General features: G+C 39.9%; 2 protein-coding genes across 6 annotated transcripts in view; both read left to right on the forward strand.

Moving 5' to 3' along the window:
• The window catches only part of CFAP206 (cilia and flagella associated protein 206), a 66,008-nt gene extending 54,499 nt beyond the window's left edge, over positions 1-11,509 (forward strand). For all 4 annotated transcript variants that reach the window (XM_072642782.1, XM_072642783.1, XM_072642781.1 and 1 more), the window contains 4 exons: positions 218-358; positions 3,737-3,930; positions 4,372-4,512; positions 11,064-11,509. In XM_072642782.1, coding sequence (XP_072498883.1) covers positions 218-358; positions 3,737-3,930; positions 4,372-4,512; positions 11,064-11,294 — 707 coding nt within the window. In that variant the 3' untranslated portion in view covers positions 11,295-11,509. The remainder of the gene's footprint in view (positions 1-217; positions 359-3,736; positions 3,931-4,371; positions 4,513-11,063) is intronic.
• Positions 11,510-12,840: 1,331 nt separating this feature from the next.
• Positions 12,841-20,242, forward strand: part of SLC35A1 (solute carrier family 35 member A1) — a 48,967-nt gene continuing 41,565 nt past the window's right edge. For both annotated transcript variants that reach the window (XM_072642790.1, XM_072642789.1), the window contains exon 1: positions 12,841-13,484. In XM_072642790.1, the coding sequence (XP_072498891.1) occupies positions 13,469-13,484 (16 nt within the window). In that variant the 5' untranslated portion in view covers positions 12,841-13,468. The remainder of the gene's footprint in view (positions 13,485-20,242) is intronic.

Here is a 20,242-nt window from a genome sequence, read left to right on the forward strand (position 1 = left end):
CATTTTACAGATAAGAAAACTGAAATTCTGAATGGCTAATTGACTGTATAGCAGGTAGTGACGGAGGCAGGACTATATCTCAGGTCTTCTGACTTTGAATTCTATGTTCTTATCTTGGTATCTCTCTACAATTTTTTAAAGTTGAAAAAGCACAACATAATCAAGGAAAATGCAGTTTTTACATTATTAAAAACATTTTTTCTATGTATTTCTTTAGGAACCAAAGTTAATGTAAATGATTTTAAGAAAGTAGAATGGCTTTTCCCAGAAACCACAGCAAATTTTGACAAATTGCCAATTCAGTACCGGGGATTTTGTGGTTACACGTTTGCTGTAACAGATGGACTGCTCCTTCCAGGTATGTACTGGAAAATAAACATAATTACATATAACACTTTTAACATATATTATCACATTTGAACCTCACAATAGCAATGTGAGATATATTTGTATGCTATGGAGGACCTGGTTTAAATCTCAGAAAAGGTGAAAGCAAAAAGAACTTTTATTGAAAGTGGATCAGCTCATGTTTCCAGCATCAGGGAGAAGTCTGGTGCAAGATTTCCATTCCTTTCCCCCTGTTCCCTCCCCTTCTTCCATTCTTCAAGTTTAGCTACATTTATGTGAACTATGCCTCTAAAGAAATGTGACTGTCACATTGTAGAAGAAATATTTCAGAAATGTTTTGGGAAATGGAACATCATTAGAACTCCCAGAGTAGTTACTTGAAAGGATCATATTCACTTTGATATTTGCATTTTGGTATCTATTTTTTTAAGTCTGGCACATTCCATTATGGCCTCATTTATAAAGATCTTTTTATAGGTCATATTCCAATAAGGAATCCAAAGTTTCATTGTTCAGAATTTAAAAGAACATGTACATTAATGGAAATTGTATTTGAAACTTGTTGAGGTTGAACTTTCTTACAACCTGGCAATAAGCAAATAAAGAGAAATGTTTTACACACAGAGCTTATTAAATTTCTAATGATAAGAAGCCTCTGGAACTAAAAACATTTCAATCTTGTTATTTCTATCCACTTTGTCCACCATGGATCGCTCTCGAATTAAGTTCATTCTTTATATTTGTGCCACTCCACATAATCAGATATTGTATTTTTCTTTATTATTATTGTTACTGAAAGGAGAAGTTGCTATAGTTACACAAACTAGAAAATCTGTTGTATTGAATTTATAATGGATAATTTTATTATAATTAGATCATTTAATAATTTGTAATATTGATCAATTATCAAGAAAACAGATGGTGTTGTTTTATGAGTAGGGAGGAAGATACCTAGAGGATAATTCGGAGAAATCTAGACAGAATAAATAGTAAAGAGAAAAAGGAATAACATACAGATAGATAGATATTACTCAGGTACCCAAGATAAAACCTTTTCTAAACCTGGGCCTAAGAAGATCCAGGGTCCTAGAAGATTCTGACCTGAGTGAAAGTCAGTCTCTCTCTGTCTCCCTCTCTCTACCTCCCTCTTTCCCTCCCTCTCTCCCTTCCTCCCTCCCTCCCTCCCTCCCTCCCTCCCTCCCTCCCTCCCTCTCTCTCTCTCTCTCTCTCTCTCTCTCTCTCTCTCTCTCTCTCTCTCTCTCCCCACCACCCCTTTTCCTCTCTCTTCCTCTCTCTTCCCATCTTGGAGTTTCAGGGAAATCTCTTAAACAAAATTTCACAGTTTTTCATAGTTACAGTCTCCCCTGAAAGAGACTCACAGGATTTCTTCTAGAAAAGAGTACTGAACGTACAGTGTGGAGGTCAATCAACCAACAAGAATTTATTAAATATGTACTAATGCTTGCTCCTTGGAAGGAAAGCTATGGCAAATCTGGACGGCATACTGCAGAGACATCACCTTGCTGACAAAGGTCCATATAGTCACTAATTGTTTCTATTTAGGCCAGAAACTCTTGAGGGTCTTCCCCTCCCAGATTGATTTTTTTTTACTTCACCCTCACTTCTTGCCTAGCCTTATTCATTGAATGGGCATTGCCTCAGACAGACTGAGACCTGAGAAAGACCTTAGCTTTAAAAAAAAAAGGCCAAGGTCTCCCACTACATGTGGGACCATCTCCAGGCATCCTGATCTATATCTTGCCACTGGATTCAAATGGTTCCAGAAGAGAGAGTGAGGCTGGTGACTTTGCACAGCCCTGCCTCACTTAAATCCAAATCACTTCCAAGTCATGACATCACCTTCCTGATGGTCATCTTCAAGAATCAAGAACAAATAAAAATGACAATGGTTTTTCCAGAAGTAACATGTGGCTGTGAGGGTTGGACTTCAAGGCAAGCTGAATGCTGCAGAATCAGTGCCTTTAAATTGTGGTACTCAAGAAGACTTTTGAGAGTTTCTTAGACAGCAAGGAGATCAAATCAATATTTAAAGAAATTAATTCTGAATGTGCATTGGAAGGACAAATACTAAAGCTGAAGCTTAAATACTTTGGTCACATAATGTGAAGATAGACTCATTGGAAAAGACTTTGATGCTGGGAAAAATTGAAGCTGAAAGGAGGAGATGGTAGAGGATGATATGGAGAGGTAGTCATGGAAGCAATGAGCATGACCTTGGACAGACTTCACGAGATAGTGGAGGACAGAAGGGTCTGGCATGCTTTGGTCCATAGCGTCCTGAAGAAGCAGATACAACTAGACAACTGAACAGCAGCAGCAAAGTGTTCAGCATTGTACTAAGTGCTGGGAAAGAGAAGACAAAAGTGAAACGGTCTCTGCTCTCAAGGAGGAGGTGAAACAAGTCCAATCTTGAAGGAAACCCTATCATTATAAGAGATAAATATGATGAAGGAGAGCATTCCAGGCATAGGGTACAGTTAATACAAAGACATGGTAATGGGAGATGGAGCATTGTGTATGAGGAACAGAAAGCCAGTATGGCTGAACTATAGAGCACAGGGTGGGCGTCATGCATAAGAATATTTAAAAAGGTTGGAAGAGACCAGGTTGTAAGAACTTTGACTGCCAAGTAGAGGAGTTTATAATTGATCCTGGAAGTAATAAAGTGCCACTGGAGTTCATTTAAAGGGATTATATGGTCAGACTTGTGTGTTAGAGAAATAACTTTGGTGGCTGGGTGGAGGATGGAATGGAATGGGGAAAGACTTGAGGGAGGAGGACCAATTAGATGCCTATTGCAGTAAAACAGGTGAGAGGTGATGATGGCCTGAGCTAAGGAGGTGTCTACGTGTGAGTGCAGAAAAGAGGCTATTTTGAGAAATGTGAAGATAGAAATTACAAGAAAGGGCAACTGATTCAGTAAATATGGGTATGAATATGGTAAGGAGTTGAGAATGACAGATTTTCAATCAGGGTGGCTAAAAAGAATGATACTAGCTAAGTATAATGAATAACTTTTCATCAGCATACATATTCAGTTCAGTATTGCTGTAAATGTTTGAGCAGAGGCTTGTAGACCACTTGTCCAGGGTTGTTGTTGAAGGGACTACCAGATGGGATAGAAGCTTGGATTAGGTGACTTCTAGGGTCTCTTATAACATGAAGACTCCAAGTACTTGTTCCAAGAATATTACCTCTTAGAGTTTAAAGTAGGTTAGTAGTTATTTGAAAAATGTTATAAAATTCTAAATTAAAAGTACAAGAAACATGATTAAAAAATATAGTCTGTTGAGTCAACATCTCAAGGCAATACAATACTTTAATATTTTTATGCTTAATAATTTACTTTCTTGTCTTTGTTTTTAAGGAAATCCAACTATTGGAATTTTAAAACATAAAGAGAGATATTACACTTTTAATTCCAAAGAAGCTGCATATGCTTTTGCAGAAAATCCAAATAAATACATTGAGATGATTGGAGAAAAAGCAAAAAAAAGTGCTGAATTAATTCAGTTATTGGAACTTCATCAGCAGTTTGAAACTGTGATTCCATACTCTCAGGTAGGTTAGTACTATTAACTACCCACACCAAAGGCAGAAATAGAAGAGCTATGCTGAATATAGGAGAAGCTACAGCTCTTGTTCTATTGGTGCTTTCTTCCCGATAGAAAGTTTTATTCCTTATAGCTTCATATCTACCTTATTGTCTCCAAGATCTTCTGTATACCAGATTTTGTTAGAGCTTCAAATTCTTGGCCTAACCTTTAAGGTACTTTATAAACTGGCTCCACTGGACCTTTCCCGGTATCTCTCCATTTCATCTAAAGTGATTGATTTATGTGTCATTTCTGTAGATTTTTCACAGGTATTTATTATTTTCAATTTTTGATTTATATTGTTTTGCCTTATATCGTATATATATATGTATATATATATGTATATATATATACATATACACACGCATATAAATTATACATTAATGACAACTCTCCATTTCTTCAGGTCAAAATGATCGACAAACATATAAAACCAATAACAAGATGTGAAAGTAGCACACAGACAGATACACACATAATGCAGCCAACAATAGTAAAAGGTTACGAATGGAATGAATGGGAGCTAAGAAGAAAAGCTATAAAACTGGTATGTAGCAGTGTTATCTAAAATAGTATTCTAAAATAGTAATCCCAAAAATTTTTTTGAAGGGTATACCCTCCAAAACATCCTGTTTTTTAGAATTTTTGGAGGATTAAATGAAATCATTCCAGCAAACCGATATGATAAACTGAGTTCTTTACTATTTTAGAAAGTATTACATAGTATTTTATAACTAAAGCTTTACTTCTGATGCCAAGCAGGTAGAAGTCCAATGTTACTTTCTCATTTTGCCACCCCCAAACTAGAATACAAATGTACTATCTTTCATATAAAACAATGAAGCTATCACTCTGCTATGAACTGAGTAAATCCTGGCCCTGGCATTTAAAGCATGCCACAGCTCACTCTCTGTCATGTCATATTTAAAGCAATCCCCTCTCCCTGTTTTGTGGATCAGGAATTTAGCCATAAATCTTCTCAAGATTTATATTTACATATCACTAATAATTTTCTTCATAGAATTGTATGCATATATATCTTATAGACCTAATTACAGTGTAATTTCTTTGGAGATGCCCTAAATATTTAGAAATCATCTTATCTTGGAAAATGTAAAGCAACCCAGCCTCTTACCTGGAGTCTGCTTATCTGCTTAAGTTGAGAGCAAACAAGCAGTTATTTACATACCATTTAGAACTTGGTGTTACTATTAGCTGATGAGGTAAGGGTATCCCCAAAGCAGGGAAAATTTATACTTCTTATCCAATTGATCAGTCTTGGGGATACTTATAAATATCCTTCATAATAGTCTCTTCTAAATATTTCCTCCTAAGCATTCTCCTCCAAGAGGAGATTTCTATTTACCTAAATTCTGACATTTATCTAAACTGCTAATATAATTCTAACCCTATTGTTGAAGAGATGGTCAGTAAGAAGCGTTGCTTGCATTTGATTTTCTCATTAGTTGTGATGGATTTGTAGATAGATCTTTAGCTTTTGGTCCTATACCTTTAACTTCTTTTCTGTTTTCAAAAGGAGATTTTTTGATTCTTGATTCCTCCCAGTTACAAATTCATTTAGAACTGATTCTTCCTATGAGTTTCATATTTGACATTCTTCTCAAGTCTTTGCCTTCCCTCTCCTTTTCCCTACTGATGAATGGCTAGTACAGTTCTCTGCATACAGAGGACTCTAAAGAATCCTAACAGACTGATTAGCAAATCCCTGCTAGGTGATGTTTGTCTTTGTTACTTTATGGTTTTTAGATTTGTAGGTTCAATTTTCAGAGGTTAGATTCACTTCTCAAAATGTCATCCTGAGGTTGAGGATCCTGTACCTCACTGATAGGCTTGTGTGATCTGACTAAGTTGTAAGGGGAAGGAGAATAATTGAAGAGGGACAGAGAAAGGAGAGAGAAAAAAATATTCATATTCATTCCTGTTTTGCATTTTGTAAAATGTGAGTTTGTATCAAAACAGCTAGACAAATGATAACCCTAACCTTAGTAATAATAATTCACGTTTACATAATGCTTATAGGATGGTTTACTGAAATTGTCTCTTTTGATCCTTACAACAACCTTATGAGTTAGGTGCTGTTATTGTCTTCATTTTACAGATTAAAAACTGATGCTGCAAGAGGTTAAGTGACATGTCCAGGGTCACACAACTAGTTTCTGAGACATGATTTGAACTCAGACCTTCCTGCCTCCAAGTTCATCATTCTATCCACTTCTCCATGATAAAACTTATAGAACCAAATTTTTCAGAAAACGAAGTAAAATTTGACATCTTTCTTGTTAATCCTTGGCTGTTTTCATAACAATCTAACCCTGCTCTTATCCCCAGAACTAGATGACAATGCCATATTTAAAAGTCCCCCAGAATTTTTATCTGAGAATTGGCCTCCTCCAGGGCTGTTTCACATTTCCAGACCTCAGGCTAGGTTAATGTCAAACAGCCTTTGTAGCTTCCCACTGATGGTTAGCCGTGGATACTTTAGTTTAAGAAACCAGGCTTGAGACAGCAATCAGAAACTCAGCCTTGAAAGGGAGCTCAGGGAAGTCCTGTAGTCCCTTCTAGATCTGAAGAGGAAGACTTTGCACAACGTCATGGACACGTGATCAGCCAGGTCACTTTTGAAGATCTCTCCTGAGTGGGAACCCTCTACCTCCTGAAGCAGCACATTCTACTGATGAACCTGATTGCTAAAATATTTCCCCTGGCCTTAGGCCGAAATCTACTGTCTGTGACATCTGTTTTTCACTTCTCCTTCTGCCCTTTGAGACCAATCAGAACAAGCCCAATTCTTCTTCTTTTGGGTAGCTCTTCCAATATTGGGGGGAGGTGCCCTAAGGACCTCAATTCTTCTCTTCTTCAAGCTAAACTCCCCCACTTTCTTCAACTACCCATTTGACATAGCATTAGTCCCCTCATTATCCTGATTGTCACCCTCTAACTGCCTTCTATCTTATTCTTCCTAAAATGTGATGCCTACAACCCAGTGCAGTGCTGGTAGTTGTAGACTGGCAAATCTGGTGAATGTTACAGACATGTAATGCCAAGGTTTCGGATGCTGCCTGACCAGGGCAGGGTATGAGGATTGTGACTTCCCTCATTGTGAGTACTTATTAAAACATTTAAAACCCACTGCTGGGTTGGGCCACAGGACCCACTCATTTTCACGTTAAAGAAATGTGCTAAGGATCCCTTTGCTCTGGATCCATGTATGTGGTTCAGGAAGGGTTCAGTCCTGAGGGAACCTGACTTCTAATGAAAGAAGGAGCTACGTTCCCTTTCCTTATGCTTTTTTGGCTTGTTAAACACCTATCTTAGCTTCCCAGGGAGAAATTAGAGAACACATATGGTCGTGACCCATAGGTAGAGGGGCACACACATAAGGAACATAAGTAGCTAGGTTACATGTATGCAAATGAATAGGGGACACGTGAGTTCGAGGCACATGTACAGAAGGACAACTCATGCTTCTGATACTGTAGCATGATTGGTGGCATCTGATTGCATCCTTGTGCTCCTCCCTGTAGGTTACAATCTGCTTTGCCTCTAACCAATCTGTTTCTGCCCAGTGCTGCTAGGCATGGTTCCACTGGGCAAATGGTGATAGCACTGCACTTTGCTTCCGCCATCTAGATTCAGCTAAAATCCTTTGCTATGGTGTTTTCTCTTCCTCATGAGAGAAGGCAAATAAAATTTGGAATGGGGGCAGAAGAATGTCCTATTTATTCCATAACTTCTAATGTCTAGTTGTCCTTCCCTTCCTTATTTGTCCATCTTTTGGCTTCCTGACACACACGAAGATTCTTTTCTGCCTCCTCAGATTCTTTTTTCTGTATTGTTTCTAAGTGAAACATTATTTCCCTTCTTTCAAGAAAAATTTCATTCTCCCCGATAACGCTGAAAATAGAGGTATTCTCTCAAAACCTTTTCGAAGAGATAGACAAACCTGCATTTTGTGAATTTATAGTTTTTGTCATGGGCAGAAATACAAACGTAGCATACTTCCAGGTCACAGCAAAATTCCCTTGTCCCACAAAGGAAATTCTAGGCTCTCTGTTATTCCAGATGGAAAACTTATGTGGCAAATGACAGAATCTCCTGAGGACAGCACTCTTTATTTATAGCAAGCTTCCTGCTTTTTCTTTTAAGATGACACTTTCTCTGCTACCCTTGATTGGCAATCAGCAGCTTCCTGCCAAAGCCCTAGTGGAAACAGGCCGTCATCTCTTGGAGGTCTCAAGATCTAACTGCCAGCCATTTTACCCCTTTTCCTCCATTCTCTAATGACCAGATGTCAGAAACCTCCTTTCTTGTTGCCTTTCTATGGGGTCCCAGCAAAGAATGTATAAATGTTATGATTAATACCTTTTCTCAAGACATGGCAGGTACTTGCTTGCTAAGCTTCCATTGATTGGCAGTTAGCAGCTTCCTGCCAAAGACCCAATGCAAACAAGCTGTCCACAGCTGTTATTTCTCCCTCACAGACTGCTACTGCAGTCATGCCCACAGATTTCTGCTCCCTCTGAATCCCTCTTTCAGGTCTTTCAAATAGCAGAAGGAAAAAGACAATCTGTATAGTTGCATTTTTATGCTGAAAGCATTAAAAATGATTATATTTTCTTTTTAACAAAAGAGGTAACCTTTCCACTCTCCCTGTCAGAGAAAGGATCTTTCTCCATTCAAATAGCTATCTTTAGGTGTAGTTGTTGGCTGGATGTCAAGCACGTGGAAAAACATAGACCCTTAAACATTCACAGAAGAATTTATTCCAGGCAAGTGTTGAACACTTTGAGTCCAGCTGTGCAATCAATTCCGAATGCTCCTAAATGCCCTGTTTCCTAGACCACATCTCTTCCCCTTTTCCACCAGATTAGCCATCACCATTACTGATGTATACAGCAGGTGAAGGCTTCACATGCATTATTTCATTTGATCCTCAAATCCCTGAAAGCTATATTATTAATATGTCCACTTTACAGATGAGAGTTTTTGTGACATTCCGTTTGTCCAGCTCTATGCCATCCTGCCTTCTTACCTGTGTCTCCTAAAATTCCTCTCTGTCTTTAAGATATAGGTCAAGCAGCAACTTCTGCAGGGTCTTCCTTGATTCCTGCAAATGGAAATATCCTCCCTCCCAAACTCCTTGTATTTTACTTTGTACATACTTGATTTATTAACTTTATATATCATATACTTTGTAGGTAACTATTTTATATTTTGTAGTTTATATTATATAATTCACTATTATCTCCCACATTAGGATATAAGATCTTTGTGAGTAGAAATTGTATCATTCTTTGAAATTGTATCCTAGAGTTCAGCATAGTGCCTGGCACATACTAGGAGCTTAATAAATGTTGAATGGTTGATTAATTTATCACCTGAACATAGAAACAGAGGTTGAATTTGAATTTAGTCTAGAACTCTTGTCTTTATACTTACTGCTGGAAGAACTGTGTTAGATGTTTTGCTCCCCTATCTATTAGCCTAGTAATACTATATAAAGTGGGGGGGAATAAATTAGTCCTTTTAGGTGAAACCATGCTGACTCTTTCTGCTCATCTCTTTCTTTTCTAGGTATTTACTAACTTGTCCTTTAGTAATATATTCTTGAATTTTGCAAGAACCTATTTGCAGACTTCTTTCTCCCTTTATTGAAACAGAGGGTAATATCTATCCTTCTTCGGGCCTATGGCACCTCTAGGAACTTTCAAAGATCACTGAAGTATTCAGCAGTTACATCTACTTGTTCCATTGATACTGTGAGATTTAGTTCATTTGGGCTTGGAGACTTGAACTTATCAAAGACGGCTTAGATGCTGCCTCCCTTGCTATCTTGGGTTTCAACTCCCTATTATCGTTTTGGTTGTGTTCTCTCCCATTCAAAGATCACACTTCTTCGAAGAGAAAACAGAAGCATAATTGAGCACATCTGCCTTCTCTCCATTTTCCTATGTTGTCATTATATTCATTCCAAGATCCCTCTATTTTCATATCTATAGATCAATATTGGATCTTTTTGGTGCTCTTCATTTTCTTTGTCATTCTCAACTCATTCTGAACTTTAGTGATTCTGGTATTCTTCTTCTAGTACTATGTGATACTTTCTACTCATTCTCCACTACCTGCTCTTCCTGTCTATCTTCTTCACATACCTTTTAAAAATTCTAGTTGGTTAATGAAGTCTGTGCATATCAGATAGCTCGCCCTGTTCTCCCTTAGTGTATTTGTCTCTCTTTAGAATTTCATTGTTGAGAGTTTTCCATCCCTCCTGGGATGACTTCCTCTACAGACTTTTAGGTCATGAGACCCTATTTCTTTATTGATTCATTTGTTTATTTTTAATTCTTTGGAAGTTATTTTCCAAAAAAGTCAAATTCTGCCCTGACTTCCACTCCTTTAGCACAGATTCTAAAATGAATGTTTACTTTCCCATTAAGGTTTTCATCATTTCTATTCCAGGAACAAGTTTTTATTTTTTTTGGTGAGAATCATGGCAAGAATAGCAGTTTCCCTCATTGTTCATTCCACCTAATGTAGGATGAAGTTATTAATAAAGCTAAAAAATCAGGTGTTCTCTAATAGCATATTAACAGAGATGGAGCTTCAGCAGATGTTCAACAGATGTTCAACAGATAGTTGAAGTTCCTTATTGGTACATATGTCTCTGTGACATATCATATGAGTTCCAAAGCATGTGAATGAAATAATTAGAAGGCTGAACTCTGTGCAACTTTGTAAATTAAAAAATTTTTTAACATGTGAGGCATTATCTTTCTGGCTTCTAAAAGGAATATTTTATTTAAACAGATTTAATTTTATATTCCAGTTCTAGTAGATATTATTTTTTAAATATTCATTTTTGTTGGTGTTGTTTTTATAAAGATCTGAGGTCCTAGAGAGAATTCTGTGGCAAGAATTACTGCTAATAAGTAAATCTGTTTTTAAAAATTAAAAAAAAAATCATGAATCAGAGTGTTTTAAAAAAAATCATTAATCAGACTGATTATAATTAGTAGATGATAGTGCTTGGATGAGTTTTGAAGAAATGTTAATTCTTCCCTATTCTTTTCATTTTAGGCTAATTTGCGTCAGAAACTCACCCATTCAGTACAAACCAACCTTAGTCACATGAGAAGAGAAAATTCAACACAGGTATATCCATTAAAGACAACTGGTACACAGACAAAGAGAGAAGACAGTACCAGAGTACCCAGGCCCCAGATTTATATAGCTGGTCTCCGAGGCAGTTTTACAGCATCACTCAATGCAGTCAAAGTAAACTTAACAAGAGCTGTTGATGAAACTTAATTAGAGAATACATTTTAAAACTTGTGATCATATGATGATTTATAGTAAATATTTAAAGTCTTTCACATATATATAAATAGGTAAGTTTGGGGGCATCCATTATTATTATTATGTAATATTCATTTTGTCAGCGACATTCATTCACTATAAAACTGTTACTAGAAATTGTTTTTTCCTGTAACACATTTGTCATTCTATTAAACTGGAAAGCAGAATTCTTTCTCTGTTTATATATTTTGTTATAAAAAATGTGTTAGGATTTTTAAGAATAAAATAATGAAAGCAACCTGAAATTATTGTAAAATGGTTAACGAATATATTTCAAAGTAGTTTTATAAATCTCAAGTTTCATTAACATTTGTAATACAAGATACAGTAATGTTCATTTATTAATTCAACTAGCACCCCCATTAGAAATTGAACTCCTTGAGTGGGGGGGGGGGGATATTCATTACCAACTCAGTTCCCTCTTTGCAGTCAGTTGCAGAGTCTTTTCAATTCTACCTCCACAACACCGCTGACATCCAGTCCCTTTCTTTTCTTCTTTCACATGACCAGCACCCTAAGTTAGGCCCTCATTAGAAAATGCTAGATGGCATAATGAATAGACAATTTAAGCCCAGGTCACAGAGAATAAGGGGCAAACTATCCTGCTTCCTTTATATAAGCTTTATTATTTCCCCTGGTTGATAGGATAATGAAACTAGAGGTGGAAGAAACTTTAAAGTCCATCTGATCACAATAACTTTACAGAAAAGGAAACTGAAACCCACAAACTTTAAATTCATTTAATTCATTAAATGAGTTGCCCAAAGTCACATAATTATAAGCATTAGAGGCAGGTTTTGAACTCAATTCCTTTAACTCTGGAGTTAGTTCCCTTTCCCATGCATTGTACTATGATACCTCCCTAAGCCTAAGTATTGATTATTTTGCTAACAGTCTAATAGTAAAGCACCCTGACTGGATTAGGGGAAATGGGGGCCCAACCGAAGAAAAGAAGGGCTCTTTAGACTACCCATAGGATCCAGTGCTAGTCCTTTCTAGGTTATTACGTAAATAAAAAGTTGTTCTACGTTTGTGCCTTCGTGGATGCTGGCACACTGAAGTTTCAATGTTATACGTGGGTTGGGGCAAATGAGCTCGAGAAGAAAGTTACCAAAGTGATCTTCCATGTCATGACAGAGACTGGGACCCAAGGGTTTTGACAATATTGATGACAGAGAATTAGAGGCCGAACTCAAAATAATTTAAGGACCTCTGATTTCACAGGTGTGGATCCTCCCTCACCAACAAAAATGGAAAACCCTTAAGGTTTTTAAGAATCAGTATGACTTTAAACATTCAATCCCCTGTGACCAAACGAAGGATGAATCCGAATTTAGTCTCCCCCTCTCCCTCCTTGATGTTTCTATGTTACACCTAGGGAGGGGCAAATGAGTCGGAGAACAGTGAGACGATTCCCAAACGGACTCGATATTATGGGTCTCCGAACTACGGATTCCAACAATTGCACCTGTCAGCTGGAGCCAGCCTTCGAAAAGCCAATGAAGCGCCTTCTACGTGCACGGTGCGAGGCACCGGGGACACCGAAGAGCGCTACTGGCAAGCGGCTGGAACTCCAGCTTTCATCTCCGTGCTGTAAGAGGCAATCTCGGTGATTAAGGAGGTCAGCATGAACAGCTGGAAGTGATTAGCGAAGTACAATTTACAGCCTCAGCCGAGGAAGTGACAAATTCGAAGTTTATAGGACAAGAGCTTCTACTCGGAGTAAAAGAGTCCCCAGCCGATCCGGCTGCCGGGACCACATTGCCACAAAGTAACAGTCTTTCTGAAATCCTTTTCAAAGAGTTTCTTGGGATTCTGGGAGTTGTAGTTTTTAGGACAACACCCACCAACGGAGGCGTCTAAGCACCGGTAATAACGGGTGGAGTCCGGGGTCGTACACGACCCCTCCTTTTAGCTCCGCCGCCCTAGCCCGTACCTGGGTACCCTCGGGTTTTGGCCAAGTCCAAGTCAGACTGCGCGCCGCGGAGGTGAGAGCGTCGCTCTAGGCCGCCACGCTCGGCTCTCTATGGCCTTCGGGGGGCGGTCCCACAGTGCACCGCGCCGAGCCGGCACCTAGCGGAGCGCGGTTGGAATAACGTCAGTCCGTCCGGGGTTGCTCGGCAGCGATGGCCGCCCCGAGAGGTGAGAGCCCCCGCAGGGGCGCGGGCGGGGAGGCAGGGAGCCGCTCCTGCGGCTGCGGGCCTGGCTCGCGGCGCGTCGAGGCTGTGCCTCCGGCTCACGGTGCGGGGCCTCCCCGGAGCTCGCCCCGCCGCCCCCGGGGGCAGCGAGGGGCGTCGTGAGGCGCGGGGAGGAAGCGGCCCCTCCTGGGGTCCCCTGCTCCAGGGCCGGGGCGGAGGGGGAGGCGGGGGCAGCGTGTCCCTATCCCGCGCCCCCCGGGCGCTTTGTCAGGGGCTCGGCAGGCGCTGGAGGGAGCGCGGGTGCCGAGACAGGCACTGGGGCGTCCGGGACCCCTGTCCTCACCTCCCAGGCTGGGCTGGGAGGAGTCTGGGCCCAAAGCCCCATCCCTGCGTTCACTACCGGCTCCGCGGTGACCCACCTGGGCCATGCGGGCTCCCTGCGCACTGCGAAGGTGTGCTATGTGAAGTGGTCGGTGTGTCCACACTTGGCTCTTCCCCTTCTCCCCTAACTGCAAATAAGACCGATTTCGAAGTGGGCTTTTTGGGGAGACCCTTCAGTTCTGTCAGCTGTCCGAACTGTTTCCATCATCATGCTTTTTTATAAAGATGAGAAGTAGGAACTTAAAAGGCAGCCGTACAGCACACCTTGAGCAAAGTGCCTACTCGGTCCCCTGAGCTGTGCAAGGCCCTGGGGAGAGAGACGTGTAAATAAAGCGTGACTCCTACCCGCAGGGCTGTGTGTGGGGGTGCCTACACATAGAATTATATATGTACATGTACATGATGAATTAGTGTGGGGCCAGGGAATAAAAAGTGCCGAGTGTGAGGAAATTAAAGGAGGGAGAGGCCGCTGGAGTTGGACGGGTTGGACCGAAGACTGGATGGAAGAGACAGCTTATTGATCAGGGCTTGGAGCTTGGAGGGATAGGATACCCTGAAAGAGAGACAGAGTGGGGGGGAGTACCCAATAACATCAACTGTGAGCAAAGGTGTTGAGATGGTAAAGCATGAAAAGTGTTTGGGGGATACTTGACTAATTCTGGCTGGAGTACATATATGATGGGAAGTGGTCTGGAATCTTAATGGAAAGGTAGGTTGGAGCTAGGTCATGGAGGGCGTCAAGTGAAGAAGTTTGTTGATTCATTTTTCAGTCGTGTCCAACTCTTTGTGGCCCCATTTGGGACCCCATTACTTGGCAAAAATAGTGGCGTGGTTTGTCATTTCCTTCTCCAGCTCATTTTGCAGATGGGGAAACTGAGGCCAACAGGGTTAAGTGACTTGCTCAGAGTCACACAGCTAGTAAGTAGTCTAAGGCTGGATTTGAACTCAGGCCTTCCTGAGTCTAGGCCCCTCCCTCCATCTACCTCACCACTTAGCTTCTCTATTCTTTGAGAGCCATTGTAAGATCCTGGACAGTGGAGTGAAGTGATCATATTAGTGCATTAGAAGATGGCTCTGTCACTTGCATGTACCATGTATTGGAAGGGAGGTGATCTGGAAGTTAAGTGCTGTAGCAGTAGTTGAGTGGTAGTGCTGGCCTAAAGTCGGGTAGCAGCAGTCAGAAGAGCAGAGAAAGGATTGATCCAAGTGCCTGTGTATAAATAGAATTGACTTGACTTCACTGACTGAATTAGTAAAATATTTGGGATGAGGGAGAAGTCAGAGATGATTACTAGGTTATAAATGTGAGAGCCTGGAAGAATTATGATCCGGTGTTGAAAATGAAAGGGAGGGGACTCTAGAAGAGTAGCAGAGTTAGGGAGAAAGAGGATGAATTTATTTATAGCTATTTTGAGTTTAAGAGTGCTAGGCAGTTGAAAATGTAAATCCACAGCCTGAAAAGAGAGGTAAGGTCTGGAGATTTAGGTCTGAGAGTAATTTGTTGTTAGTGTTCTCTTCCTCCTCATATTATAATGTATGTACATACCCGTTAAAGTAGTGCATCTCCACCACCCCCGAAATGTAGTCGCTGTGGGGACATTTGTTTTTTTATTTCCAGTACCTGGGATACCTTGTGTATAGTAGACACTTTATAAGCACTGGTTGAATGAATGAATGAGTTAGCATAAAAGTGGTAGTTTAAGCTGTGGAAGTGGATGACTACCAACTGAGATGGTGTTCAGAGAAATGAGAACTCCAAGTGCAAAGGAAAGAGGAGGAAGAGATGACAATGGACACGGAACAGCAACAGTTAAGAGAGTAGGAAGGTAGTAGAGAATATCTAGTAGTATCAGTACTGCTAAGAGATCATAAAATTGAGGACTGAGAAAAGGTTATTTTTAGATTTGGCAGTTTGGTTTTATTGGTGACCTTTGAGCTGTGCTTCAGTATTGTGGAAATTAATAGATTGTGAGGCAAAAACTTAAAATTCTTATAGAAGTCACACAGCATTATAACAACTTACAAATAGAGAGTTATTGCTAGTAAACATTTGTTGAGCTTCTTCAGCACACCACAGCCGTGGTCTAGATGTTAGAAAGAATGAAATTTTACTTTCCACTTTAGAAATATACTATCCTGGGGGAAGACAGCAATGTCAATTTAACCAACAGGGTTATTTTTGAAATTTTACATTATGATCTCTGAATGTAGTAAAAAATTTTCTGATAATCTGGGATCTCATCACTGTGTTTTTCTCTTGTCGGGGAAGATTGCAACCCATCTATTTTTTCTCATCCGGTATGGATATCCTCCCATAAATCAATCATCAGCAAGCTTGTTTTAATTATGTCAAGTACTGTGCTTGGGTCTAGGGATATAATACAAAGAATAAAACAGTTCTCATTCTCAAAAAGTTTATGTTCTGGAGGGGGAGAGGGAGAACAAGTAAAATACAAGTATAATAAAAATAAACATAAAGAGAATAAGTATGATTGCAAAGTTAAGGAGAGCACTAGCTTTTGAGAGGAGGGAATCAGGAAAGTCTTCATATAGTAGTGTTATTTCATCTGCATCTTGAAGGAAGAAATGAAATTCTGTTTGGAGGAGAGGAAGTAAGAGTATATGAGGAGGGGGCTGATGCAAAGGCATGGAGATGAGATATGAAGTGTTATGAAACAGAAAGAAGGTAAATTGACTGGATCACGATGAATGAGGGGCAGAGCATAATGTCCAAGGAGGCTGGAAAGAATAGGTTGAGGTCAGGTAATGAAAGACTTTAAAAGCTAAACAGACAAGTTTATATTTGACTTTAGGGATAAGAGAGAGCTGTTGGAATTTATCAAATAGGGGATCAGGTCTGTGCATAAGGAAAATCATTGGGAGCTGTGGAGTATAGACTAGAGTGGGGAAGAAACTTAATTCAGGGAAACCAGTTAGGGCAGTGTATGAGGCACTTAGTAACATAATAGACACTTAATAAATCTTTATTTAGTTATTGTTTATGAGGCCAGAGGTGATGAAGGTCTGAATTAAGGTGGTTACTTTGTGAGTGGAGAGAAGGGTCAGATTTGAGAAAAGTTGTAAATGTGCACATGGCAAGATGTAGCAACTGATGGGTTATGTGGGATGAGGGAGAATAAGGAGTTGAGGATAATGCTAAGGTTTTACCTGAAAGATGGGAAGAATGATATTTCCTTTGAAAGAAATGAGGAAGTTTGTATAAGGGGTGGGTTAAGGGGAAAAATAATGGGTGTATTGGATGTGTTGAGGTTGGCATGTTCCCGGATATTTAGTTTAAAATGTTTAGTAGGCAGTTGGTGATGTGGAACTGAAGCTAAAGGGAGAGGCTGGAGGTGGATTTATAGAACTATGAGTCATCTATATAGAGATGATCATTAAATCTATGGGAGCTGATGAGTTCACAGAAAAAGAAAGGGAGTATTGAGAAAAAAAAAAGAGCAGGTGTGATAAGACTGATGAGCCAGCACTTGGATTTGATGGTTTCTAATAGAGAGGACAGAGAAAAGACCATCAAATATGGCAGGCAATTCAGAGATCTTTGGTAACTTTGGAGACAAAAATTTCAGTTGAGCGATGACATCAGAAGCCAGATTGCAAAGAATAAGTGAGAGGAGTGAAAGTAGAGGCATTGAGAGTAGACATTTCTTTTCAGAGAGTTTGGCTGAAAAAAATAGGAGAGAGATATAGGATAAAAGCTTATGGATTGTAAAAGCTGAATGGATTCTAGGACTTAGTGAAGGTTATTTTTTGTTGTTTTTTAAAGGATGTCTGACACTTGGGCATGTTTGGAGTCAGTAATAACAAAGGAACAGCAGACAAGGAGAAGTCGAAGATTTGAGAGAGAGGAGCTGATTACAGTTGCATTTTGTTGCAGAAGACAGGAGGGGATAGGATCAAGGACACATGTTGAAGGCAAGGAAAGGACCACCTCATTATCAGAGACTGGAGGAAAGTTTGAGTTTGAGGTGATCGAGGGCTTTTGAGATAGAGAAAAGGGGAGAAGAAGGGTGGAATTCATGGCTCAGTGGTGGCTTATTCATTCAACAGAGACTGGCTTCAAGTTTTTCAGTAAAATAAAAGACAAAGTACTTAACTGAGAGAGAAGGGAGAGAGGGAAGAATAGGAAACTAAAGAGAAAAGAAGATTTGGTAGCATCTTTGGGGATCAAGATAGGGAATCCATTAGGGAGAAATTCCAGCATTATTTTCCTACAATGAAGGCCCAGGTGAAGCTGAATAATACAAATTTATATTTTTATTCAGTCAGCTTGGTTGTGTGACTTCAGTTCTGTTCAGTAGCATGTGAATAGGAACAAAATCTAGTGCTAGGGCTTTGGCAAAGGATGAGTGGTGATCAGGCAAGGGAGCGAGGAATTCTAGGGTAGATAACAATGTAGAATCGAATTGGTTAGCTATTAAGTAGAAATTGGAAAAGGAGGAATATAAAGTCAGAGCAGGGGTGATTGCCTGAGAAAGTACTGAGAATTGAGAAATTGAGGGTTTCAGTATCACAAGAGTGAACAAATGGTTTTGGGAGGTGTGAGGCATAGGGAGAGATGGAATGAGAGCAGGCTATAGTTAGAGCATCATAGATCCAGAACTGAAAGGGACTTCAATGGCTATCTGGTCCAACTCCTTCATTTTACAGAAGAAACAATTTAGTTTTTGGTTAAGGAAGTGGAATGCTTGTGGGTAATGGTGGGTATGACTATCCCTGTGTGTGGCAGAGGTAGAGTGGAGAGGATGCTCATGGGATTTTAGGAGGTTAAAAGAATTGAGAGGTTAGGGAGTTTGAAGGATCTACCTAATGTGCTGGAGGCTTTCCTCTGTATCTTTTAATATATTATGCATAAAAGACTGGAAAGATAGGAGGGTTCAGATTACTTAGGGCTTTGAAGACCAAGTAGAAGATTTTGTATTTGATTCTGGAGGAAATTGGGAGTTTATTGAATAGGAAGGTGATATGGTCAGAGCTGCACTTGAGGAAGATTACTTTGACGGCTGAGTGGAAAATGGATTGTAGTGGGGAGAAACCTGAGGCAGGGAGACCAATGAGCAGTCTGCTGCAGTCGTGTAGGCATGAGGTGATGAGGACATCGTGGCAGTTTCAGAGGAGAGAAAGTATATTTGAGAATTGTTACAAAGACAAAATTGACAGAATTTGACAACAGATTGGATATAGGATGTGTGGAGTAAGAAATTCAGGATGACACCTGGGTTGCAAGCCTGAGTGACCAGGAGGGTGGTAGTATCCTGGACAGTAATACAGGACTTCAGAAAAGGGGAATGTTTGTGGGAAAAAGACAGTGAGTTTAGCTTTGGACATGTTGAGTTTCTGATGTCTATGACATAGCCAGTTCAAGGTTTCTAATAGGCAGTTGGAAATGTGAGACTGGAAATTTGGAGAGAGGTGAGGCAGGACTAGAGAAGTAAATTAAGAATCGGTATAGAGATAACTGAATCCATGGGAGCTGAGGACATCAAGTGAAATAGTATATAGAGAGAACAAAAGTAGGTCCATGACAGAGCCATGGAAAACCCTCATGGTTAAAGGTATGACCTGGATGAGGATACAGCAAAGAAAACTCAGAAGGAGCAGTCATATAGGTAGAAGAACCAGGATAGTAAAGGCACAGATACCGAGAGAGTATAAAGAAGGTGATTAGCAGTATCAAAAACTGTAGAGAGGTCAAGAAGGATGAGAAAAGGCCAGTCAGTTTTCAATTAAGAGGTGCTCCTGTTCATGTATGACACTGTGTTAATTATATGAAGCCCTAGAACGTTGCAGAGCCTCCTTTATAACAATAGGATCAATTTTGTACTTTGGGAGACCTTAGATGTCATGTAGTTCAATACTCTCATTTAATAGTTGAAGGAACTGAGACTCAGGGAGGTTAAGTGACAGGGTCGCAAAAGTAGTGGCAGATATGAGATTCCAACCTGATCCTCTTACTTGAATGCAGCTCTCTTTCCACTGCACCCAGTTTGCTTTTTAGTTTGTGAGGTTATAATTATTCAAGAGTTTAGCCTAACTATGCACACAAGAAAAACTGAGTGAAGAATGGTTATTTTTCAGGCAGCGATATCAAGTTGGATGGTCAGCCCCATGGTATTGGTCCACCAGACACGTATTTTGAACAGACACAATGGACAATGAACTATGACATTAATTAAGAAAAGGCCCTGGATTGCCTTTGGGAAATTGCATAGAGCTTATAATGATCCCAAGCTTCTTTATACAAAAGCCTTTCTTTAGGTTATATTGTATGACTGCAAGTCACAGAATGGCAGGCTTTGAAGAATCATTATTGCACTGGGAATTAGGAACATCCAGCCTTTAATTCCTCTTCTGACACCTACT

The sequence above is a fragment of the Notamacropus eugenii genome, chromosome 2 (assembly GCF_028372415.1).
Source record: "Notamacropus eugenii isolate mMacEug1 chromosome 2, mMacEug1.pri_v2, whole genome shotgun sequence".
Classification (NCBI taxonomy): Eukaryota; Metazoa; Chordata; class Mammalia; order Diprotodontia; family Macropodidae; genus Notamacropus; species Notamacropus eugenii.